This window comes from Barbus barbus, assembly GCF_936440315.1.
Source record: "Barbus barbus genome assembly, chromosome: 15".
Lineage (NCBI taxonomy): Eukaryota > Metazoa > Chordata > Actinopteri > Cypriniformes > Cyprinidae > Barbus > Barbus barbus.
In genome coordinates, this window is record NC_136743.1 from 26042721 (window position 1) to 26070701 (window position 27981).

The 27981-nt window shown below is 35.7% G+C and overlaps 1 protein-coding gene across 1 annotated transcript in view; it reads left to right on the forward strand.

The window, feature by feature from the left end:
* Nucleotides 1–16088, forward strand: part of LOC306881640 (matrix metalloproteinase-16-like) — a gene marked incomplete at its 3' end in the record, with an annotated part of 35886 nt that extends 19798 nt beyond the window's left edge. Inside the window, exons 3-10 of the mRNA XM_079435818.1 lie at nt 1314–1433; nt 4310–4614; nt 9039–9200; nt 11501–11718; nt 11798–11936; nt 12581–12731; nt 12824–12939; nt 15724–16088. Coding sequence (XP_079291944.1) covers nt 1314–1433; nt 4310–4614; nt 9039–9200; nt 11501–11718; nt 11798–11936; nt 12581–12731; nt 12824–12939; nt 15724–16088 — 1576 coding nt within the window. The remainder of the gene's footprint in view (nt 1–1313; nt 1434–4309; nt 4615–9038; nt 9201–11500; nt 11719–11797; nt 11937–12580; nt 12732–12823; nt 12940–15723) is intronic.
* Nucleotides 16089–27981: the final 11893 nt, after the last annotated feature.

The window sequence follows — 27981 nt, forward strand, 5'->3', positions numbered from 1 at the left end:
ATATACTGCATATACTGAATACAATATATCAGGCCCATTCTCATAAAACTGTTTGTGTATGAAAATGGCATTGCAAAATGCCAATTGTACTTTTATTGTGACATGTTTTGTGCAAAAGCTATTTGATCCTGTTACATTCCAAAAGTTGCAGGGTTGATTTACTAAGATGAAGGTCAATCCAAAAATGGCTACAAATGGTCTTATCTTCACACCACATGAGTTCACATAACGATATGCATTATGACATGTACATAATGACATTTAGTTAAAAAAAAAACCCTAGATGTCACTCCCTGTGATAGTATGCAACATGAATGAAAACATGTTATTTTAATTGCAGCATTTTTTTTAATGTGACCCATTAAACTGTAATGGTGATGAACAAGGACATACAAATTGGCAAGTTTTCCAAAATTTCAATAAAACATAAGCTCTATCAAACAATATGACAAGTCCATTATCTATTTTCCACGGTAATTATATCAGTGGTAAATAATGTGCACAAAATTGGGACACAAATGACACAGTTTCCTAGAAACGAGACGTCAATTAAAGAATTTCATGTTTGATTCAAATGAATCACCTTTTCTTTGGACTGAATGTTTCAACCCTGGTATCTGATGTTTAGCTTGGACACCATAAGCCATTTTCCACTGCCTGTGTATGTTATTCAAAGAGGACTGCTCTGTGTTATGAAGCATGAGCACTCTCTGCTTGACCTTACAGTTCATTTTATTCTGCCTTTAAACAGTTTTTTATTCTGTTTGTGTCTTCATGTTTTGGTTTTTTGATGACGTTAAGATGAGGCATTGATTTTCACATTCAGTGATATAAATAAATACATGATCTTTTATCTAAACATCTTGTGTTAGCGGGTTAGTAAATGCTAATTAACATAAGCTGTAATGATGAAATTATGTAACTTGCTGTAAAATAGAACAGCGGGTTTCAAAATAAATTTTTCACGTTAATTAAGGATACTGTGATTTTGATTACTATAATTCGGCGTTGAATGTCTGTGATATATGTTTTTGTGCGTATTTTTTTTATATTTTTCAGTTATCCCCAGAACTGTTATCCAATGACTTCAAGTATTTCAGCAATACACACACACACACACACACACAACAGAGTAAACACAAGAACACTGATTTATTGTAAAATCTAATGAGTATTCTGATAAATGAACACAGAAGCAGTTATATTTAAATCCATTCAAACACTTTTATAGTTATGCCTTACCTAGTTTTTAATGTGATGAAGGTCAGAAATGACCTCACGTCTCCTCCCTTTGCTCTTTTTTTCTCCTCTAGCTGGATGAAGAAACCCAGATGTGGGGTACCAGACCTGCTTGGCAGCACATCTGGATCCCGCAGGAAGAAGCGCTATGCACTAACTGGACAGAAGTGGCAACGCATGCACATCACATACAGGTTAGAGAGAGACATGATGCCTCTGTCAGTGTTAATGATTTAACAATCTGATCTATAAATACAGCACAGAAATTAACAGACAGACTGTGAAATGAAATACTCGAAATTTATAATGGAGCTTTAAATAAGTTGTCTTAAAGGTAGAGTTGTCTTAATGGCATAGTATACCAATTTGACGTGATTGTTTTTATTTATTTTTCATAATGATATTTTGGAAAATAAATGTAACAATCAAAATGTAATTTAAATTATTATTAAATATGCATGGACAGTGTTACTTAAATGTGTATGTTTTAACATATATAATTTCCAGAATAATTTACTCAAGAATCACTTAACTCTTTCCCCACCAGCGTTTTTTTTTTTTTTTTTTTTTTAAGTTGCCAGTAACCGCCAGCATGTAACCTTTGTACAAATTTTTTGTGGCCCCCAAAATATTTAGCTTTATGAATGTCTGAACACGAATATGTAAAAAGAACAGTGGCTCTGCTTACAAAATAATAATAATAAAATATTTTAGCTAGGGTAAGTTTCATTTAAAAAGCAACATTTTAAACAAAAAGCTGAGACAATCACATTTTGCTCAATGACTATATGTCTGGATTGGATTCAGAACAAGGATAAAACATAGATGGAGTACATTTAATTTGGTAGTGTTAGGCAGTTTTAATTTATATGCTATTTAATGTTGGATGATCACTTTATCTGATATATCGCTTGCTTCTGCTTCTGCTTTGCCCTGTTTTGATCCAGGGATTCAGAAGATGTGTACTACGCCACCTACCAAACATTACATCAGTGGCAGGGAAATATTTAATGTGGACTGTAACTTTAAGACAAGTTAAGGTTAAAGAGGCAGTCACACCACACTCCATTGACTTCCATTCATATGCATGCGATTGATTGTGGGAGAACGTAAATGCAAGCTCATGTGAAGAACGTTCACATTTCACTGCGTTCTAAAGGATTGTTTTACATTTTGGAATCATTAGTTATGTGTTTAATTTATGTTTTGAAAAAGACTCTGCACAGCGTGATGTCATAGCTGCAGTGTACAAATACATTTTTCATGCTTAAATGTCTAGTGTGACCACGGCTTATTCTTAACTTTGGTTGATGCCACTTCCTGTTTACATATCATCTGACATCTTGTGTAAAAACTGGCCTCTGATGTTTAAATCTTAGATGAATTGCACTGAATATTGATAAACTAAACCCTGGTAGGTTGTAAAAGATGGACGTGGCTAAAATTGTCCACTATCCTATATACTGCACTGCAATGAAGACACAGTCAAGCATATAATAACCTCCAGCATTCACTCTTTAACCGTCAAGAAACATATTTGAATTCCCTGAAGATTACCTTCTAAAGGGCTAGGAGGAAATGGAGTGTTCTCTCACCTCAATTTAGACTTTCCCGTTACAGCGGGCGATAACGGAAATGATTTATTCAAATCCTGCTTTTTTTAATTGACGGGCCACCTATGCAAATGGAATGTAAATGAAGACAGGCTTGGCAGTGAGTGACTGGCCTCTATAGAGAAAAGTCAGCTGAGATTTTCAGGGCCTCTCAGTCTGTTAGAGGAAGATAAAGACTTCAATGTGGGAAATTCAGCAGAGATGCCAGTCTAAGGGCAGTTGGTGCAGTTGAAATTAAAATGCTCCCTCTTTTCTGTGATATTAACACATCGTAATAGTAAGGGTTTTTACTATGACATTTGATAGTGCTGGATTTCAATCATAGTGAAGGTTTTGATGTTAATATCTGATTAAATGTGGAGAACACAAACTCAAAACACACCATTTATAGCATATATGAAACAAAGAATTGCTGAAGATTCTACAGACACTCTAACAGAGACAAACTCTGCCTGGTACCAGAAGAAACGGCTACATTACACTTTACACAACATTATGCTAATGGAAAGCACTTAGTAAGACAAATTAACGTGAAATACATAATAAAAATACATTGTTTTAGCAAATACAAATATTAAAAAATGAGGTCTTTGATAATATGATTAAACAAGAACACTGGGAAAAAAATCATATGTTAATAAAATAATACATAAGGCAATCAGCTTTGGTCTGAGTTTTTAAGTGAATATAGCACAATAAGCTTTATAAACTCAAAAGTAAGTGATACAAATAAGCTTGTATTTGAAACTGAATATGAATATTGTGCATTACTGATATAAAACATTATTTTGGCAGACTTTACACAACACAATTTAAATGTGTCTATTATTCAAGCAAATGTCTAAGGTTGTAGAGTTATCTCTGCGCTAAAATAAGTGACATATTCTGAAATTGAAGAAGAAAACAATAACTGACAATCAAAAACAAATACAGTTATGGATCAGTGATCAAACTAATTTATGTAATTTCAACTTTTTCTACCTTAGACAGTTTTCTCAAACTTGAACATTTTGTTTGACCAAATTTAAGTTGGACTTTTTACAGTGTATAAATTGTAAATCACATGTTAAAATATCTCTTAGATTCATGATGTTCCAACATTGAAAAAAAAAAAAAAAAAAAGATGACAGAATTAAACTTTTTTGATGAACAATCCCCACAAAAGCAATTGACCAAAAATAATGAGTAGAGTGTAACAGTTAGCTATTAAGTGTATAAATTCTTCTTCTTCTTTACTGGAAACCACCTTAAAATAAGTTCACCAGCACAAAGATCTGTCTCATAGTTATTGTCTTTATTGTCTGGTATGGGGCGTGTAAGCCCTGAAGTACAGAGCTTTAAAGCACTGAAGGGCAATACGAACCAAAAGCAAGCCTGAATCAAACCATATATTGGACTTTGCCATGGTTTGGTGTTTATATTTACTAGTAAGTTTTTTCTCTTTGTTTTGTTTTCAGCATTAAAAATGTCACTCCTAAAGTGGGAGCACGAGAAACGCATGAGGCCATTCGCAGGGCGTTTGACGTATGGCAAGGTGTCACGCCACTACGCTTTGAGGCCGTGCCCTACAGCGCTCTGGAGAGCGGCAAACGTGACGTAGACATCACCATCATCTTCGCCTCTGGTTTCCATGGTGACAGCTCTCCTTTTGATGGAGAAGGAGGCTTCCTGGCACACGCTTATTTCCCAGGACCGGGCATAGGGGGCGACACGCACTTTGACTCAGATGAACCCTGGACACTGGGCAACCCAAACCATGATGGTGAGAGAACGGCAGGTTAGGCCACATTTTCAATTTCAACAATTAACAAACAAATGAAGTTGCTGTGTCAGCAGGAATGTGAAAGTGACAGAGCAGCTAAATCATTAATGACTTCTAGAGACTTTCACAAGCACCACTGAAAAATAAATTACAATGTTATATAGCTAAAGCTAACAGCAATTCTGCAAAACAAGACTCACTTGTAAAGTAATTAGTGCTATAATTTACTTGCTGAAATAAGTGTTTTAACAAACTGTGCTGTTTGAAGCTTTGTAAATACAGTACTTAGGGGAGAATTCACTAAACCACTGTACCACCTGTGTGTGGTATAAGTACAAACTCAACAACGTATTCTTTAGCCACTAAATGTGCTGGAGACATTAGTGCTACTGTATATGTCATGTGTTAACACTTTACAGTGATGTTTTGTGTTAACATTAGTTGATGCATTAATGCATTTCATGAGGTAAACATTTGAATGGTAGTGTATAAATAACTTTCAGTCCTGAAACTCAGAACTTATAGATCCTTTACATGCAATATTCTAGTGATAACATCATTTACTACATGGCACAAGCTGATTGGCCCTTTGCTGATTCTGCAGCCAGTAAGTTTGCTTGCACAACATTGGTTAAACACTGATTCAGTTGTTCGCTGTAACCTGGTTCTGCAGCGGGTCCTCTGAATCCCCCACCTCCCCCAGCTCCACCTGTCTGGTTCTGCTACGGGATTTATGTATGCATTTTATCTAGTCCGCCAAGACCAAATACATTAACATTTTCATATTCATTTGCATGCTAAATTATTCAACTATTCAAAGAATTATCATGATTGAAATATACTTAAATGTTAGATTTGGTCAAATCTGTTCTAACAGGATATCTGTAAAAATGTTTTCTTCGCCCTGTTTTCATTCACTGCACTACAGACATGTCACATTTCTAACAATTAAGAGCCCATTCTAGATTGTGTTGGTGAAATTGCATACTCCCAATAAAGTCTGTCAGATGTCATCTTCTGCATCTTCCATGAACGACGGCTGAAATCCATCTGTGTGTGTTATTTAAGTGCATACTCAACACCGTATTCTTTAACCAGCAGCCACTAAATGTGTGCCATTTGTTAACACTCTGCAATGAAGTTCTATTTGTTAACATTAGTTAATGCATTAGGTATCATGAATAATACTTAACAGCCAGTAATGACGCTGATCAGGTTCTAAACAAATGCAAATAATCAATGCTGTCATTGGTCACAAAGGGGATTCTTCTCTGAATATGTTTTGTGTGCACATTTTGATGTTTGTGTGCATGTCAGGTGTCAGCTTTGTTTGATATATAGTATTTGCGTTATGGTTGCACCCATTAAATGAAAGGTAATCAGATCCGTCTCTTCACTGTGAGCCGCACTTAGAGGCACTCAGCTTTAATTACCTGGGCCGACTGGATGCAGAGAGCTTTTAAGATGCTCATCTCCTTTCACAAAATGTCTCGGCTGAGACAGTAATTAATGGCTGTGACTACATTTGCTACTGGCATTTTTACTGTCGCCTGCACTCAGGACCCTCAGCTGTTTGTTTAGCTGCCGTCTCTGATGTTACACGTGCATGGCATAATAGCTTCCCGTGGTTTCAGGCTTCATTAGAGTCACCACAGTCTATATGGACCAAACACTGTGTGGTTTCCTTTCTTTACGTTAAGCCTGACTGGCATCAACATGTTATAAAATAAACAGCAATTAGGAGATTATTTTTAACAGGTCATTTAGAAGTGAATGCTTCCAATTCACTTCACTCACTGTTACCAGATCAGATTGTATAAAGCTCCAAAAATTTAGTATAAAAGCAACATAACAATGCACTTTATTTTAAGGTGTCCTTTTTACAGTGTATTATACATCATACATTATATATTTAATTAAACATTATAAATTATACATTTAGGTACTGAGTAATATCATTTGACTATATGTACTTACTATATGGTTAGGGTTAGGATTTGGCTTACGAATACTTGCAAGTAATTATGCACAATTTATTGTTATTATAATAGTAAGTACATGTAACGTGTAACAAGGACACCTTAAAATAAAGTGTTACCCAATAGTCCTATTACTCCTGTGCTATATGCTATATGCTTTGAAACATATATAGCTGTATGTGAGGAACAAAACCCAAATTTGGACATGTTCAGAATCAGAAATGTGGTTTGAATCACCTATGGCACAATTTACAGAAATAATATTATTTTGTCTTTGAAATAAGTACAATTCTGAATGTACCAACAAGCATTTAATGTATAAACTAAAAATATGCTTTAATGTAACTTCTTAATTTATGGCATGTTTGTAATTACACATTTGTAGCGATATACAGTGCCCTCCAAAAGTATTGGAACAGTAAAGACAAAATTTCTCTGTTGGCTGTGGAGTCAAGACATTTACAAATATGATTAAAAGATGAATATGAGACAAAACTACAGAATGTCACATTTTATTATTGGGTGATTCAAGACATAGATGTTTTACCAGCTAAGAAGTTCAGTACTTTTAGAGTTTCATCCCTCTATCTGATGTGAGCATAAGTATTGGAACAGTTGCCTCACAGGTCTTTCTAAGTGATCAGCTGTGTCCTGTTGCATTAAATCTTCATATATTAAAAGCAGGGAATGTGTCTTATCAGTTATATCCATTACTTCTGCATTCTGAATCTTGCATTTGATGAAGACACACACAAACCAGGATGAAGATGAGGGAGCTGACTTTGAGAGAAAAGCAAGCAATTTGGATGCTAAAAGAAAAGAGGGAGTCAGTTAGAGCTCTAACAAAAACAAAGGGCATGGAGAAATCAAGAGTTTGGAAACCACCAGCGACACCAGCAACCAACAACGACCTGATCGGCTGAGAAAACAACTGTAGTTGATGACAGACAAATCATAAAATCTGTGAAAATTAACCCTAAAAGATGTGTCTGTAATATGACCAACAACCTCCAGAAAGCTGGGGTGATGCTCTGACAATCTACTGTCCTCAGGAGACTTTGACACAGAATTACAGATGCTACACAGCAAGATGCAAACCTCTGACCGGCACCAAAAATAGAAAGACAAGATTAGAGTTTGCAAAAAAGCCCAAAGGTGGGCCAGAGGAGTTTTGGAACTGTGTTTATGGACCGATGAGACAAAGATGAACCTTTATCTAAGTGATGGGAAAGCAAAAATGTGGAGAAAAAAAGGGAACTGCAAGGATCCCAAGCATACAGCCTCATCTGTAAAGCATGGTGGAGGTGTTGTCATGGCATGGGCATGCATGGCTGCCTCTGGAACAGGCCCTCTCAACTGTACTGATGACTTAATGTATGATGACAGTAACAGAATGAATTTGGAAGGGTACAAAACCATCTTGCTTACCAATATTCAAGAAAATGCCACCAGATTGATTGGGAAGTGCTTCATATTGCATCAGGACAATGACCCCAAAACACCCTGCCAGTTCAGTCAAGGAATTTATAAGGGCAAAGAAATGGAAAGTCTTAGATTGCCCAAGTCAATCTTCAGATTTAAATCTGATTGAACATGAATTTCACCAGCTGGAGAGGAGAGTAAAGGCAGAAACTCCCCAAAACAAGCAACAATTGGAATTGGCTGCATTAAATGCTGGGAAAAGCATTTCAAAGGATGAGACCAAGAGTCTGGTGATGTCTATGGGTCACAGACTGCAACTAAATAATAGCTTTTAATCTTTTATATCTGCCCTATGTTCAACTGTCCCAATACTTATGCTCACGTCAATGATTGGGATGAACTCTAAAAGTGCTGTTCTTTTTATTTGGTAAAACATATGTGTTGAAACTGTTAATAATAAAATGTGACATTATCTTTGAATGTTACATCAAATAACACCCTATAGTTAAAATTAATGTAACTTCAAATTAGAACAAAAAAATATAATTAAAAGTGATTTAAAATATACTTTAAAACTTTTAGTTTGAAAAGACAACATACACTTGTTAAAATCGTGTCTTTATAAGTACACTTAAATAGCCTTTTGACAAATGTACCTTAATGTTTGAATTAGGTGCACATTTAATACAATACCTTTACTGAGAAGGACAGCTTGCATGACATTTTCATTCATCATTAGGTCAGCATGGAAGATATTTCCAGTTATATTGTTGTATAATACAATGCAATGTGGGATTTGTTTTGCATTCTGTTTCCAAAGCTACTGTTTCTGTCATGCCCACACACTGTACACATGAACATTACAACATTAAGATGACTCTCAGATCAGGCACATGAGTGGTGAGTCATAATGCCAGATGCTTCTCAAGATAAGAGTACAAGCACAGCAAAAAACAAAGCAAATCTTGTGTGTGTATTTTCACTTGTATTTTATATCTTCACTGTTGTTTCTATACTCCTTAGGTAATGACCTGTTCCTTGTGGCGGTCCATGAGCTTGGTCATGCTTTGGGACTGGAGCATTCTAATGACCCTACAGCTATAATGGCTCCATTCTATCAGTATATGGACACCGAGAGCTTTAAACTGCCTCATGATGATCTACAGGGCATCCAGAAAATATATGGTGCGTTTAAACCTCTGGTCCCATAATCCATTGGCTTGCCCATATCTGTTTACAGTAACACTGATCAAACTTACGGTTAAGGATTTGAATAAAATGGACAACAATACGGCTAAGCCATATCATATTGACCAGGTTATTATAGAAACATGGTGGTGGGTTTATTTGACTTATTTTGCCAGTAAGCAAACTGCATTTCAACCAGAACGACCTCGCAACACCACAGCAAACCCCCAGAACATTCTAACAACTGCATAGCAACACAATAAAACTTTATAATGTACTTGTTTTAAAGGTGCCAAAGAATGGAAAACTGTATTTACCTTGTCATTGTTGAATAATAACAGTTCTGTACATGGAAATGACATACCATGAGCCTCAAACACCATTGTTTCCTCCTTCTTATGTAAACCTTGTGAATGCAAAAGACCACTGAAAAATAGGTGAATCAGAATATAACACCGACTGTGACGTAACAGTCAGGATCACTAATAGTTATGCCCCCAACATTTTCATATACCCGCACATGTTCTAGGCCAGCTGAACCTACACAACCGAATCATCAGAAGTTCTGCAGGTATTGTGAAGAAACAAGCGAAAATGGCAGATCATGGAAATAAATGTTATGTTCCAGGCTGGTCAGGGGAAGTGAAGTGCAGGGATGGGTTGGTGTCTGTATTCAGAAAGGCATGGAAAGCAAATAATGCGTTCTAATAAAATAAGCCACTAAATGGACATGGTTAGTTGCCAGTAGCCTGTTACATTACAGGACATAAGATTTCACTTACCACATAAACAGAGAAAGGAGAGATGACTGAGGATGATGGCGAATGATTTACAGATCCTGAGCACCACTGACAAGCATCTGATCTTGTATAATGTGTGGCAAGTACTGTAGTAGTATAAACATAGTATAAACAGAGTTTGTGCAATCGCGAATCTCGAAAGCGAAAGTGAAACAAAAAAGGGATTGTGCATTTGAAAGCAGTTTCAATGCCCAGCATATTAATAGTGGCTCCCTGATACCTGCATTTTATTTACAGTATATTTACCAAACGATATAACTGCTAGAGAAAGTATTGATATTTTCCCTTTTGTTTCCTGTGAGTTACTGAAATGAGCTGTACTGTGAAACAGCCAATCAGAGCAGAGCTCAACATTGAGCAGCACTGTGAAACAGCCAATCAGAGCAGAGCTCAACATTATTATTCATGACCCTTCCAAATAAGGTAATAACAGACATTCTTTCTAAGGAGAAATCCTAGGGTTGTAAATGCACATGTAAAACCGTTTCTGTAGAATGTTTGCCCTTACCTAAGCCACATACCTTCTATGTAGATATCAGAGAACAATTTTGTATCAATGCATTCTATTGCACCTTTAATTTGCAACTAAACTTTTAACGATTTCATGTGTAAGAAAAACAAATGTATTCTTGTTTAATAAGTGGTAATGATGATCTGTTTTTATTCAAAAACACAATAAAAATTCAATTTATTATTTTTTTTTTCTTAATTCTTGAAAAGAAAACTGTATGCAGTTTGGCATAATCTCTTATTATTTTTATTTGGGAAATAACTGAAATAATTGCCAAAACATATTCATTTGGTGCAATAAACATGGCAAATAAATTGAATGAATGAATACCCCTGCAGACCCTCATGACTGTGTCAAGATCAAAAAGCTTTTCATAATATCAAATATCATGTTTACCTTTTATGACAAGAAAAGTTACCTGATTTTTATGGTTATTTCATTAATAATAAATTTATTATAATAATAACTAATAATTTATATATTTATAAATGAATAATTTATAATAGTTGTAAAAAAAGTAAACTTTTTACCTTGAAATTTTTATTTTTTTTATAAATATTAGTAACATTTTAGAATAATGTTCCATTTGTTAACATTATTTAACATGAACTAACAGTGAAAATACTTCTAAAGCATTTTTTTAGTCTTAATGTTAATTTCAACATTTACTAATACATTATTAAAATCAAATGTTATATCTGTTAAGTTATATCTGGTATTTAATCTGAACTGAACTAACAATGAACCAATGAACCACTCACATGCATTGAAGAAGTGAGGAAAATATGCTATTACATTTATCTCATGACATTTTTCAGAAGCCGGTACATTTCTTGAACATGGAATAAATGTTTTACACAACCACATGGAATACAAAGTGTACATTCATTTATTTGAACTTGGCACATGTGCTTTCAAATACATCTTTAAAAGATTTTTTCATTATTTGACACTCTTGTGATTTGAATTTTGTATTCATTCTGCAGGTCCTCCAGACAAAAATCCTCAGCCTACAAGATTGCTTACGACCGCTACGCCTCCTCGTCTGCACCTACCAGCTGACCCTCGAAAGCATGACCGACAGGGTCGCCCTCATCGCCCTCCGCAGAAGTCAAAACCAGCCCACCCCAACTCCAAACCCAACATCTGTGATGGAGGTTTCAACACTTTGGCAATCCTACGACAGGAGCTGTTCGTCTTCAAGGTATGAATAATGAACAGCTTCACTGAGAAGTAGAGAAGCGTAAATTGTCTGTTTCCTAACACCAGTACACTCTCATTAGGATCAGTGGTTCTGGAGGGTGCGAGATAATTCTGTGGTGCCTGGATACCCGATGCAAATTAGCTACTTCTGGAGAGGTCTGCCTCCCAAGATCGATGCTGTCTATGAAAACAGCGAGGGGAAGTTTGTCTTCTTCAAAGGTAAGATGTTTTTTCCTCCAACTTTTAAATCTTACAGGCTAAATATAGTAATGAATATGTGAAGGTAAGAGCTCAGGCATTTTCACACTTGGTTTGTTTGGAGTAAGCTTCAGAAACTGGCATGTTTTCAGATTAAACACAAACTCTGGAGCAATTTGGATGTGTTGAGAAAGCATTCTGACCCAGTGGGCCAATGAACCAAGCTGTATTATCATTCATAATGGGAAATTTGTTATGTAAAAAGCAGCAGTGTATGATTCTGTGGATGAGCACATTAGTTAACATGGTTCATCTTAAACTGTTGTGTTGATGTGAATCTGGATATCATGAATGATGGCTACATTGACAATAAACCTGTGGAGCCAACTTCTCGATGAATGATGCTATGAGGGACATAACCCGGTGTAGAGGACAGTTTTACTCACATGTGACTGAAAAAAAAAAAAAAAAAACAATAACAAAAAATAGAACTAAGAAGCAAACAATCTACAGGTGTGAAAAACAGCCATATTTATCTTCGGGTTCATTATTATTACAATCAATAATAAATAATAATACTATTATTATTACTTGAAGAAGAAGAAGAATATTCATGCAGTTTAAACACTAAAGGCAATCTTTTCTTTTTCTCTGCATTTCTGAAGGCAACCGGTTCTGGGTGTTTAAGGATACAACTCTACAGCCCACATATCCTCAGGATATTTCTCTTTTTGGCAGTGGAATGCCCACACAGAGCATTGAAACAGCTGTTTGGTGGGAAGACGTGGCCAAAACCTACTTCTTCAAAGGGGACAGGTGAGCTTTATAGGGACCCAGTAGACACCGCCTTCACTTGACTGTTCCATAGTGTCTGAGACCGTTTTTTCTGTCTCTGTCTACTATTACAGATACTGGAGGTACAATGAGGATATGAGAATCATGGACCCTGGATATCCAAAACCTATTACTGTGTGGAAAGGCATCCCAGACTCTCCACAGGGAGCCTTTGTGGACAAAGAAAATGGTGAGACATTGAAATGATCCCCCAAACCAATTCGGTCATATTACAAATCGTACAATAGTTTTGAAATATAGCCATTGAGTTTCACAGTACTGGAACTCACAATTAATTATTGCTATAATAGCATTTTATTGGTGCCATGGCCTGGTGGTTTGCACATATGCTCAGACACATTGAGTTGTGACTTTTTATATAGGTTTTATTATTATTATTACAATAAATTCAATATGCTTGCATTTTATGTACACAATAAAATATAGTCTATTAACGTAAAAATTGTAAAAAGGCTTTTTCTAAAAATTGTAAAAAAGGCCTTTTCTATTCCAGCATGACTGTGCCCCAGTGCACAAAGCAAGGTACATAATCTCACAGAAACACTCCAAAATCTTGTGGAAAGAGTTTCCAGAAGAGTGGAAGCTCTTATAGCTGCAACGAGAGAACCAACTTTATATTAAATATTATGTGTTTAGAATGTGATGTCATTAGATGTCTCTAATCAGGTATCCTATTACTTTTATCCATATAAGTGTATATACAGTGCCATCCACAAGTATTGGAACAGTGAAGACACAATTGCTCTATTGGCTGTCGAGTCAAATATGATTAAAAGATGAATATGAGACAAAACAAAAGAATTTCACATTTTATTATTAGCCGTTTCAACACATATATGTTTTACCAAATAAAAAGAACAGCACTTTTAGAGTTCATCCCAATCATTGATGTGAGCATAAGTATTGGGACAGTTGAACATAGGGAAGATATAAAAGATTAAAAGCTATTATTTAGTTGCAGATCCCTTGTGCACAATCACAGCAGTGAGTCTGTGACCCATAGACATCACCAGACTCTTGGTCTCATCCTTTGAAATACTTTTCCCAGTCTTTAATGCAGCCAATTCCAATTGTTGCTGGTTTTGGGGAGTTTCTGCCTTTACTCTCCTCTTCAGCTGCTGAAATTCATGTTCAATCAGATTTAAATCTGGAGATTGACTTGGGAAATCTAAGACTTTTTCCATTTCTTTGCCCTTATAAATTCCTTGACTGAACTGGCAGGGTGTTTTGGGCCATTGTCCTGATGTAACATGAAGCACTTCCCAATGAATCTGCTGGCATTTTTTTAATATTGTAGGCAAGATGGTTTTCTACCCTTCCAAATTTATTCTGCTACTGTCATCATACATTAAGTCATCAGTAAAATTGAGAGGGCCTGTTCCAGAGGCAGCCATGCATGCCCATGCCATGACACCACCTCCACGATGTCTTACAGATGAGGCTGTATGCTTGGGATCCTTGCAGTTCCCTTTTTTTCTCCACATTTTTGCTTTTTTGCAAACTCTAATCTTGCCTTTCTATTTTTGGTGCCGGTCAGAGGTTTGCTTCTTGCTGTGTAGCATCTGTAATTCTGTGTCAAAGTCTGCTGAGGACAGTAAATTGTCAGAGCATCACCCCAGCTTTCTGGAAGTTGTTGGTGATTTTACAGACACGTCTTTTAGGATTCATTTTCACAGCTTTTATGATTTGTCTATCATCAACTACTGTTGTTTTCTCAGCCGATCAGGTCATTGTTGGTTGCTGGTGTCGCTGGTGGTTTCCAAACTCTTGATTTCTCCATGCCTTTTGTTTTTGCTATAGCTATAATTGACTTCCTCTTTACTTTTAGCATCCAAATTGCTTGCTTTTCTCTCAAAGTCAGCTCCCTCGTCTTCATCCTGGTTTCTGTGTGTCATCATCGAATGCAAGATTCAGAATCCAGAAGTAATGGATATAACTGATACGACACATTCCCTGCTTTTAATATCTGAAGAATTAATGCAACAGGACACAGCTGATCACTTAGAAAGACCTGTGAGGCAACTGTTCCAATACTTATGCTCACATCAGATAGAGGGATGAAACTCTAAAAGTGCTGAACTTAGCTGGTGAAACATATATGTCTTGAATCACCCAATAATAAAATGTGACATTCTGTAGATTTGTTTCATATTCATCTTTTAAGCATATTTGTAAATGTCTTGACTCCACAGCCAACAGAGCAATTTTGTCTTTACTGTTCCAATACATTACTGTACTGTACAGTTACGGCACTGTATATCATCACCACATATAAATATTTTGTTGAGCCACTAGACTGTAGAAATGCTTTACAACTCTTTCCATCTTAAAATCCCTCTAGAGTTTCAGGGTTTAAGTAATTGGTTCATTCTGGAGGACACCGTGTTGACTGGCAGAAGAGAAGCAGTTTCTCTGAACTATGATCTCTGTGCAAGTCCACACATGTGTCTTATGGATCTGGTGATCTCTGAGCTCCTTCACTGTGATAATTGGCCTCTCTGTGGCTTCTCTCACAAATCTCTTTGTTCATGCTGAGTATTTGAGGGACAGCCAGTTCTAGGCAGAATTTAGGTTTATAACATCTGCTGTACTTCTTCATAATTGAACCTACAGTGCCAGATGGGACCTTCAAACACAATTCATACCTATGTTTTATTTTATTTGGAATGGCACAGGTACAGGCAGTTATATGGCAATGGTGTCTTTGTTTTTATACCATGCATTTTCAGACCTGATAATATGATGACACTCTTGGAGTACTCTTGGAACTTGGAGTACCATGAACATTATATATGTATTACTAGTAACAAATAATTTACTTGAGTTTTAATGCCATTAGACTTAAAATGTATTATTTTCAACAAAGAACAAACACATAGTTATGTTTTTCAGTATGCATAGTATTCAATATGAATTCAGTGTTCAATATGAGCTGTCTTACTTTTCTCCTAAGGATACACATACTTCTACAAGGGGAAGGAGTATTGGAAGTTCAACAACCAGAGGCTGAGAGTGGAGTCAGGCTACCCAAGGTCTATCCTGCGTGATTTTATGGGCTGCGACGGCTTACCTGCCGACCCCGACTGGGACTGGAGCCCTACACAGGAAGACGAACCACCACAATATGACAATGATGACGTTGATATCGTACTCAAGTTGGAGAGCAGTGGTGGAGCAGAGAAAGCGGTGGCCATCGCCATCCCCTGCGTCCTGGCCCTGTGCATGATGGTGCTGCTTTACACCGTGTTCCGATTCAAGAGAAAGGATACACAGCGCCACATACTGTACTGCAAGCGATCCATGCAGGAATGGGTCTGAGAATTAAAGGTCCCACTCCTGCTAAAACTATCTTCATCTTAAAAATCCCTTCAAAAGTCAACAATTGGCTCCTCTTGAGGCGCTGACTTTATGTTGGTATTTGTTATCAGAAACAAAGGACGACATAAACGAACAGCATGCCAACTTCCTGTTCCCATTGCCAGCCTTCGTAGATGGCAATGTGTCATTTTTGTATGGTTTTGGAACTCTGTGTGGCTTTGGTGGCCATTTTGCTTCCTAGAGTCCAATGCAGGAGTAAACTGTTACTCTACAAACCATAATTATGAATTTTTCAATTGATTTGAGAATTATTTATCATCGGACTGCTGATCTAGATACTCCATAAAGGTTGAACTCATCTGTGTCACTCCAAAATACTTGCTTGTGTTGAAAAAACTGATACCCAAACCAAATATGCCCTTAGTGTCCAAAGAGGATTGCTTCATTTACATGGGATATTCTGAGATGACTGTCTTATCAATCATTATTTGAGTTCTATTTGGCTGCATTCATCTGCAGAATATATGGGATCTATCTACTTGGAAATCAGAAGGACCTTGATATATAACATCGGGGCTACATGCAATATTTCGTCGAATGCCTTAATCACATACTGAGTTTATTTTTCTGTGTGTTAGTGTACATGTGCCTGTGTGAATGTGACCCTTTTCCAATAATTCCTTTGCTTATCACTGTTCTTTTGATGCACTACTGACTGACGGAGACTTGCTGTAAGATTTGAAGTGCCGCTGACTGTTTAAATGTTTAATTGAAAACAAGTGTATGGCTGTTGTCCGTGTTCAATGTTGCTGCATTTTTAAAGACTCTAAAGCTTCAGCACAGAACATTAGACTTTTGCTTAAGTGCTTCCAATCAATTCATAGGGAATTTATTCAACGGAAGAATGCCGTTTAGCAGAAATACCTAATGAACCTTCCTTGAGAATCGGATTATCAACCATAAAAAATAACATGAAAATGTTAAAGTTATATATAAAAACATTTATATTAGTGATGTTTTCAATGCAATATGCAGGCTAGATTTGAACAAAATACTTGTGCTTGCAAGGCAGCAAGTGAATTGTGGTAAAGTTTAGCTTAATTTAGCTTTTGAGCTTTGGTTCGGTGAATGAAGCTGCATCATCAGCCCCACTCATGCCTCTTCTGTTGACCGTATTCGAGAACCAACCAATAATATAAGATAGCCTTTGAAGTGTAAAGCCAATATTTACATGAAAACTGCATTGCCATATTCCATTCATTATTGTGCATGAATACAGTTGTTTGACACATGCACACTAGTAAGTTTCATATTTGTTCAGTGTCTCTGCTACTTTACTTCACAATTTACTACCAAATCATATGTAATATCCAATGAATTTAACCTACACTGAAATGTTTGCTTTAATATCACACAATTTTGAGGCATGTGAGTTTCTGAACATCAAATACTGCTCCGAAGTGCACATGCTCTGAAGTGGCCAAGACCGCAAGACGTTACATGTACTTACTATTATAGTAACAATTAATTATGCATAATTACATGCAAGTAACCCTAAGACAAACCCTAATCCTAACACTAGCCACATAGTAAGTACATGTAGCTACATTTCCACTGAAAAAGAAAACTTTAAAATTGTACATCCTATAGCATGTCTATCTTTCACAGCAGTTTTTTTTTTTTGTTTGTTTTTAATTTGGGTCAAATTAAATATGCCTTTTATCCTGATTAATGTATATTATAAAAAATATAGTTGAGAACAGGCCAATCAGGATGCGTACTAATTCAGAAAGTTGACCAATCCATATAAAATAAATACATTTCTACATGAATAAATAAATTGACAAAAAAATCAGATTTGAGTCTAAACTATTTTATAATTGTACTTGAACATTATCCTGTAGCTAAGAAACAGTTCATTATAATGTACAATTAAAATTACAATTACAAAGACTAACACTGTGATAATACATTAAGTAACATTAAGACTGAAATCCCCTGAGGTAATTTTCACTATATATTATATGAAATGAGAAAGAGGATCCCCGATGTGATACGAGAGACATGAAAGTAGTGCCATTTTCAGTTACCCAGATGAGTGGTCTGATATACAGCAGTTGCCGTAGATGGTGAATTTTAGGAAACATTGGACGCTTAATGCTGTGATTTACTAGTCAGAGAAGAAGTACAAAAATACATTTTATTACAGCGCTGCCTTGCAAACACCCAAAGTTTACTTGATAAAGTCCAAGCTTCAATGGCTCAGTTACTCTTTTCAGTGGCTTACTCATTTCAGGCACAGGTTTGGGTAAAATAGCATTTGTTGCACAGCTAAAGGGATCTAAGAGACTTTATACTGCAATCAGAGAACTAGCTTCACTGCTTATTTCTGCTTTCCATGTAAAAATATTTGTTAACATGATCATTCTCAGAGTGTATCCACCACTAAACACATCAAATGTTGCCGTTTGATATTCCTTTTGAGTGTTTCTTGGAAGTGGAGTGATGTATATTGTCATATGCCTTGTTTTATCTTTCGTTTTATGAACTGATCCATAATGGACTATGGTGTTTCTCGCCATGCCATCATCATCAGACTTCCAGTTACAGAATCATGAGAAGTGCACATGAATTCCATGCGTGAAGTGTTGTTTTCATTATAAACAGAAATTGCCCCGTTCCACCTTTGAGGTCACTGAGTATTGGATGTGTATCTGAACATGCTGTATATATATATCTCATGTAGTGTCTTTATTACGGATATGAAAGGCACATTATGCAGTACATCAATAATAAGATATGATCTATTATCGGATGTGGCGTGTGAATCATTCTTGTGAACTCTAATGAATAAGTTAACAAAATGTACCAGGCAACCATAAGACATTAATGTAATTTATCCCTGAGATTCACGAAAGGTTGTTTGGATGAGATAATAAAACAGTTATATATTAAATAATTTTGCTGGCTCATGAAAATATTGTCTAATATGTTTAATATCACAACTTTATATTGTAAGGGGGGACTTAATGGACCAGTAAGATCCTGGGGAAAGTAGGATATTTTTAATGTGTTTGAAAGAAGTCTCTATTATTACAATTTAAAATAACTGTTTTTTGTTCTAACATATTTTATAACGTAATTTATTTCTGATGGCAAAGCTGAATTTTTAGTAGCCATAACTATTTTCTTCAGTGTCAGATGTTCCTTCAGAAATCATTAATATGCTGATTTGGTGCTCAAGAAACATTTCGTATAATTTATTTTTTTTTTTAACAGTTGTGCTGTGTAACATTTTCAGATAAACCATGATACATTTTTCAGGATTCTTTGAAGAATAGAATGTTAAATAGAACAGTAGGTATTTGAAATAGAAATCTTTTGTAACATAATACAGTCATTACTGTTATTTTGGATTAATTTAATGCATTCTTGCTGAATATACAGTGGGTATTGATTTCTTTCCAAAAAGTTTGAATAGTAGTCTATATGAATATACAGTTTTGCGTAGGATTTTAAAATTCATCCTGTTGCACTGCGGGCTTTTTTTTATTATTATTTTTTTAAGCAGTATAATATCTGCACAACATTGCAGTTCAACAGGATTCACTCATTCCATATTAATAACTACACTGAAGGTTTACGTTCCTCCACCAATTTGGAGGACCACAGAACATATCAACCTGCTGGAACTATATACAGTGTTCAGCCTAGGGGTCTAGCGTCTCATTCTACTATGGCTATTTCATCTTCATTGGCTCCCTTTAGAGAGATCTCCCTGGCGGGCATCTGCACTGATGCTACCTTCACTGTGCACTTTTTCCAGGTTTGGCCACTGTGTTTAAGAAATCAACAGATATGTCTGTGATTGGCTACATTGCTCATAGCTACAAACAATACATTGTAAATAGAAACCTTTGACACTCCCCAGTGCACAAAAATGCAGTGGAGCATTTGCCAAATCTCTTTCGCCAGAATGCTATTGTTACAGTTTCAACTGACTGCTCTTGCTTTCATCACCAGACCTGTAAAGATCACAACTGCATGTACAGAATAAGATTAAGCACTAAAAAGGTGCTTGCAATTTTGAGAATGCTGAGCAATTAGACATATTTAAATAATAATCTATTTTTAGCAATGTCTCATTGCATTAATCCAAATTTCACCAGTATTTGCCAAATTGCATAGTGTATTTTTCAAAAAGCTGTCATTTTGACATACAACCCGATTTCCGGAATTGTTTACATTTTTTAAATTTGAATAAAATGAAAACTAAAAGACTTTCAAATCACATGAGCCAATATTTTATTCACAATAAAACAACCAGAACATAAATGTCTAAACTGAGAAATTTTACACTTTTCTCCACTAAATGAGCTCATTTCAAATTTGATGCCTGCTACAGGTCTCAAAAGAAGTTGGCTCGGGGCCAACAAAGGGCTGAAAAAGCAAGACATTTTGAAAAGATTCAGCTGGGAGAACATCTAGAAACGAATTAAGTTAATTGACATCAGATCTGTAACATGATTAACTCTCAGAAGTAGGCTCTCCAATCTGTGAAAGAGTGTGTAAAAAGATTGTGGAATCCTTTAAAAACAACATTCCTCAACATCAAATTGCAAACGCTTTGCAAATCTCATCATCTACAGTGCATAACATCAAAAGATTCAGAGAAACTGGAGAAATATCTGTGTGTAAGGGACAAGGCCGAAGACCTTTATTGGATGCCCGTGGTCTTTGGGCCCTCAGATGACACTGTCATCAGCATGATTCTGTCATTGACATTACTAAATGGGCCCAGGAATACTTCCAGAAACCACTGTCGGTAAACACAATCCGCCGTGCCATCTGCAGATGCCAACTAAAGCTCTATCATGCAAAAAGGAAGCCATATGTGAACATGGTCCAGAAGCAGACATATTTTTTAATTTTTTAAATAAAATTAAAAAAAAACGCCCCAACATTTACGGAATTTGGGTTGTAATTTAAACAGGCTGTCAGTTTTAATTTTAACTACCTTGAACTTTATTTATATTTATTTGATCAAAGTATGGTTTAAAAAGGTAAGATTGTGAAAAATTATTACAATTTAAAATGTCAGTTCTCTATTTGAATATATTCTTCCTTCTTGTGATGGCAAAGCTCCATTTTCAGCAGCTATCATTCCAGTCTTCAGTGTCACATGATCTGACAATCAAGAAACCTTATTATCACAGTTCAAAATTGCTGTACTACATAATGAAGTGTGGAAACCTGGCAATGTGTTTTTTCTACACGATTCTTTGTTTTTTGGCACAGTTCTAGTTTATCTGTAATGAACCTACTGCATGGTGGACCTTTTCTCAGAACAAAACCATTTTTGTGATTACTTTTAATCAATTGGATGTAGCTCCCCTCAAATTCACAATATGTTGCACAAATCAGATACTGTACATTTATTCTTTTATAATTATAATTATAAATCTAATTATAAAACTAACAAAATTTTCTTTAAAAATATGCTTGTAGTGAATGAGACTTTGTTTTGCAAACATTGCTCTTTTGACAGTTGTTTTAACTTGACAAGAGTATCTTCATAGCATAGAATAGAAATAAAAATACATTTTGAAAATAAATAGCCAAAATAAATTTTAAAAATCATCAAATTACCTAGAAAATCAGGCTGTCGATCCTCTCTTTCCCAGGATTAATTGCTAACGAGTACTACAAAAATGAAAAATAAACAGCAGTTTATTTAACTTTTCAAGCATTTTCTCTTAAAACATAAATATTTGCAAAACAATTTTACAAAAGCCTAATATGATCACAGATTCGCATCAGCTCAGTAAAATGATCTCAAAAATCCATAATTACACTTTTTGATGTCTACAAAAAATATGTAGTAACAGAGTAAAACCAGAAGATGATACCATTCTACCATTTTCTGTCCCATTTTTTACTGCATGCTCAATCGCGTTTGGTATTAAAAATAAATACTCTAATAAAATTAGAATAAGTATTAATGCCCCTTTGATGCATTTAAATGATCTCTGTTGTCTGTCTTCTCTAATTCTCATGCTTATTTGATTATATTCCACCTGTTTTCAGCTGTGGTGATTCAAATGAAGCAAAACGTAATTTCTTTGCATATCACCACCACACGTTACAAAAGCAAAATATCTTAATATAAAAACACATGTCAGAAGTAGTTCACTGAGTATTTGTTCCAGCCCTTTTTGTTCATGACACTGGAACAGGAAAATGTGGAGCAACTCTGGATTTGCCCAGAGCCTTTCTGCAAATTTGAGAGTTGCATTCCTCCATGACAGAGATTTGAGAAACAGTGCCTGAGATTTGTACTTACTTTTCATAAATGGGTGCTAGATGAAAGCTTTTGTTGCAGAAATGTCAAAACCCATAGCTGGAGTTTGCATGTGAGAGATTTCACAATTTGGAAAACAGAAATCTGCTATTTGATGGGATCAAAATGGAACTTGAAACTAAGAACCTGCAATAGGGGCAATAGGATTTCATATTTGAAGAGTTCATTTGCAAAAAACAGATACGTTTTTAACAATTCTCAGAAATCATGTTTTTTTCATTGTGCATCCCAATTAATCTCAATCCAACTGCAGTTGGGTTATTTTGACTAGGTTAAAAATAACTTTGAAAAACAGCTAACACAATAAAACAATAAAAACATGATAACATAATAAAAAACATGATTTTTGTGAAGTTATCTGTTTTTGCAAATAAACTCTTAATTTGTGTAAGCAGTTTGTATTATTATTGCGTAACTTTAGTAAAATATTGAATTAACATTTACAGTATCATTCAGCTTGCTATGCATTCTCTGGCCCTCGAGATCCATTTTCCTGCAAAGTTTACCTCGAACCTCTAAAAACTCTGCAGGAACGTGGTTCTCCGCATATTAAGGTATATCCACTCAGAATATTAAGGTCAGTCATAGGTATCAAACAGAATTACTGCATAATAAGACAAAATACAAGTTTGAAAATAAAACCAGTTGAGTCTACCATTAAACCACCCCCCACCCTCCCTGTTACCATTCAAAAAAACAAACACTTTCCCATGAACTATGGCAGATCAAACCAAGAACAAACCTTGATCTGCAAGCACCCCTTAATATGGTCCGTGGCGTCTACAAAACCCTGCACATTACTGAAGCACCAACATTTGGCCCCATAGTCACATATTGACTAGGTAGTATTTCTATTTAAAAAAAGAAAAAAAAGAAAAAAAAGATAGAAAGAAAGAAAAGAGAGATATGCCCTACAGAATACAACTAAAACAAATAAAATATCATAATCAGTAAGCGATACTGTATGCACAATGAACTATGAATTAAGAAGTGAACATTAAAGTTTAAAGTGAACAGTGAAAGACACAGTCACCTAACCATTTAGAGCATCTCTTCTCCGATTAGACAGCAAATGTCCAGCTGGAGTTCACTGAGAGTTGCTGGATGAAAGGGACCTGAGAAAAACTCTTGCTTCTTCTGGGGAGTGTAGCACTTTGATTGAGAATGGCCATCCTTCAGCATTGCAGGTTAAAGGAGAAAATATATATTCTGGATATCATCTCCATCCTAATTGGCGCAAATACACTTCTTCTTTTTGCGGTGACCGGAGAAAAATCTGGAAAGAAAGACAGCGTTGCACCGTCGGAAGTTTTCCCCAGGGCATGAAGTCTGGCGGCCCGCAGAATGAGCTCCCTGTCCGTGTACAGCAGCAGTTTAAAGATGAAAACCCGTGGTTTAGTTCATTCTGCATCGCCATCAACTCAGTTCTTAGAATATCCTCAAAGTGTGAAACAGTGTTTGCCATCTTGACAATCATATCGCTTGAGTTCGGTGACTTGGATTTCTTCTTAATCAGAGAAGCCGATGGAGACAACTCCTGATGTTTACAACTGCATACCATCAGGTAGCACCACCAATGAATAAAACTTAAAACAAAACGGAAAAAAAATCAGCAAAAAGAGGCCAAACGTATGGAGCTCTACTCAAGTGCGACTAGGTTCATGAGCACATCACGTGACTCCTCTTCCTCTAACTTAAACAAAAATGCAATTCTGTCATATGTTCACTCATTTTATTTTTGAGGGTTTGTGTAATCTAACACAGTCAGATTATAAATCACGTTAAAGGGATAGATCATTCTGACAGATTATTCTGTCATTGTTTACTCACTCTCATGTTGGTCTTTGTTCTGTGGAAAATAAAAGATAAATGTTAGTTGTTTTTTTGTTTTTTTCATCCAATAGGCTAAAATGTTGTTTTGTTCCCAAGGTTTTCCAAAGTATGTTCCACACAAGAAAATCATACAAATTTGGAATTTAATGAGAGTAAACTATCCCTTTAAGTTCTTTTCAAAACATTTACTTGTACTTTCTTGTAGATATCAGCATGCACTTGATGTAGATGGTTTGTCCATGAAATGCCTTCTAGGACAAACAATGAAAAATCAACAGAAGTACTACGAAGAAGTTAAAAGCACTGGAAATGTTGCTTTTGCCTGAGGCTGCATGTTTTCTGTTTTGACTTTATATTTGGTCAAAAGATAAAAAAAACAAGTCTTTGACATTTATCTCTCCGAAGACTCAAGATGTTAACATCTGTCATCAACACAGTGGGTGTTTTATTCTTCTGAGGTTTGAAATTGAGATGCAAAGCACCATTTCTCATCCCTCTCTTTCAAAACCACGAGCCCACACTGAGAGAGCAGGGCTCTCCATAAATTAGTCAGAGGTCTTGCTGGGAGATCACGATAGCGAATGAGGTGCTTTCAGTTCTTTTTCATACTTCTTTGCTGTCATTCAGCTTTGCCTCCACAACACAGCGGTGTGAGTTATCACATCAGCAGCAATAATGAGAGCCATAATGCAGATGAGCTGCAGTCAGATTTTGCTGCATGAAAACCCATCGGAACAGTCAGGTGCTTTCTGAAATGGTGAGTGAAACACGTTAGTTAATGCACCACCTTCCTTTTATATGTCTACCTCGCTTCTGTTCATTCTAGTGGGAAAGTTCATTTACACCCATGTTTATCTGTAGTCTAGATTTATCAAACCACTAAAGGTTAACCATTATCCAGTTGGCTGATAAAGTCAAATGAACACCACAGTATGTACATAGAATTCTGTGCAGTTTACTGCAGATGTTTTGGATTATCTGGATCTTGCACCAGTACACTGCACAAAATAAATAGTTGAGAAAATAAATAACTTGATGCAGTAAGGCTTTTTTGTTTGTCTGTTTTCAGTTTTTCTCAGTAAAGATACTTTGTTTAGCCAATATAAATAGTTTGTTCATGCAATACTGATTGTCTTATTTTGCTAATAAAAATATTCTTGTCATAGCAACTGAAACAAAAATGACAAACGTGGAGGTATATAAGCAAATTGTAACAATTGCATTAAGAATATAGTGAAACTTTCTAGAATCCTTAATGGACAACATTACCTTTGCTTACAAAGGAATAATCCCCCTACAAAACAAAGATATCCTCAATAAAGAATTAAGTGTTCGAACATACTCTAGGCCTCAATACTTGACACACAAACATCAAGAATGGTGGCAATCAACAAATCTAAAATAATAATGAGCTCTTTACAACATAACTGTCAGCAGATAGACACGGGACACAGAGGTAAGTGCAATACAAACAACAGGTTTATAGAAAAGCAGCAGAGGGGAATGAGATGAGCAGTAAGTCCAGGTAAGCAGGCAGGGAATGGGAAAGTCTCTTGGGGCTTATCTGAGTGTTAATGTCCTTGTTTCCTTATCCAGGGGATCCAGAGGGAACAGCGGAGTGTGGAGATGGTGGAGCACAGGAGCGATGGAGAACGGGGATAGGAAATTAATGCATGCTGGGAACTTACAGAGTCTTAACATTTCAGCAATATGACATTTTATGTTCAGACAACTGTGTTTGACTAGTTGGGAGTGGGACAAGATTTGGGATGATTCTGTTGGTCTGAGACAGGTTTTTATGTAGTTTCAATAAAACTGCATTTCTTAGTATTTGAGACTCAAAAGGTTTAGAAAACTGGAAAATATGCATTTTTATATATACAGTGGGCTTACATTATTTACCAAGGAGGCAACGGTTATTTCCTGTAATTGTAAAATAAAATCAATAATACAATTTCTATTAATAATAAATTTTACAATTATTTAAAAAAAAAAGGTTTTTTTTTTTTTTTGTCAATAACATTTTTGTTTTTTGAACATGAAAAAATAACATTATAGACATTATCAATAAAATGAACATTAACTGAAATTAAATCATTTTACGTTTTTAAATTTTATTTATTTTTATACTTTAATTTTATTATAGTTTAGTTTAGTGTAGTGTAGTTTAGTTAGTTGCAGCAACATTTCACAAGGCCCATATCAGCAAATAATATGCTTTGCATACTTACTTAGTAAACAATATTCTACGATGATATGACATAATTTCCAGAGTCATTTATAATTTATGCCGTTCATGTATATGTGTGTTTAGTTGGAATCGACTAGATGATTTAAAAAATGAGAGTCAGATACAATTTTTTTTTTCAACTGTAGCACTTGCAAGGGAAAAAAAACACCTTAATTATGGATAAATTTCTTACAAACATGTTTAACTAATGGACTGGATTGTTGTGGATTACTTGCAGATTATTGTGATGTTTTTATCAGCTGTTTGGGCTTCCATTCTGATGGCACCCATTCACAAGAGGACTTGTGAGCAAGTGATGTAATACAAAATTTATTCATATTCTCCCATTGAAATCCTGGATGGCTTAAGGGTGAGTATATCTTCAGCAAATTTTATGCTTGAATTAACTACTAAACAACTGAAGTATTCTTGTTTCAGTCAGCTGAGGTGTAGCATTCAAACAGGTGTCTGTTTCTCACCACATAGCAGAAGCACAGTTATTTTGAACTGTCCTTGAAAACAATACACAGTTTTTACCCAATGAGGATTACTGCTACATACACAAATCATTCACTCGGTTAGTAACAATTAACTATCGTTTGAGGTTTCATTCATGTATGAAAACATTGTGGGACAAACATATTTGCTTAAATCGAATAATTTGCTAGTGGCAGAAAGGCCAAAAAGGGCTTTCTTCTGGCCTGCTTCTCGCACAAATGTACGAGGAAGCTTCTGCCTGACTGTATACACAGCATTTTTGGCACAGCACAAACTGAAGTCCTCTCTCAACGCTTCAGATGTGTTATGAGAGAACCACACGCTGATATGAATCTCCCAGTCTTGCACCAAAGAATCTCTGATTTGCATAAACTGTGATGGGTCACAAGTCTATCAAGCAGAATAGAGAGATTATGCTGAACTAATTCACACCCAAGGCTGCAGAACCGTGTCAGCTTTGAATAATCTTCTGCCTGATGCTTCCACAGATGTGTCAAGATAAACTTTATCCACCAATCAAATGATTTATTTGTTCAGGTAAGATACAGAAGTTGGTCAGAAAATATAAACAGGCATCAAAGAGATTACTTTTCTGCATGCAAATTTGAGTTTTAGGGGAGCGTTGCACAAAAGAAGGTTTTAAATATCAAACTTTTGCTCAATGAATCACATCATCTCATCAGGGTCGTCTCATTTAAAGGATTAGTTCACTTTTAAAAAAACTTTTGCTGATAATTTACTCACCCCCATGTCATCCAAGATGTCCATGTCTTTCTTTCTTCAGTCGAAAAGAAATTAAGGTTTTTGATGAAAACATTTCTCCATATAATAGACTTCAATGGGACCCAAACGGTTCAAGGTCCAAATGACAGTTTCAGTGCAGCTTCAAAGGGCTTTAAACGATACCAGACGATGAATAAGGGTCTTATCTAGCGAAACGATCGGTCATTTCAAAAATAAATAAAAAAGTT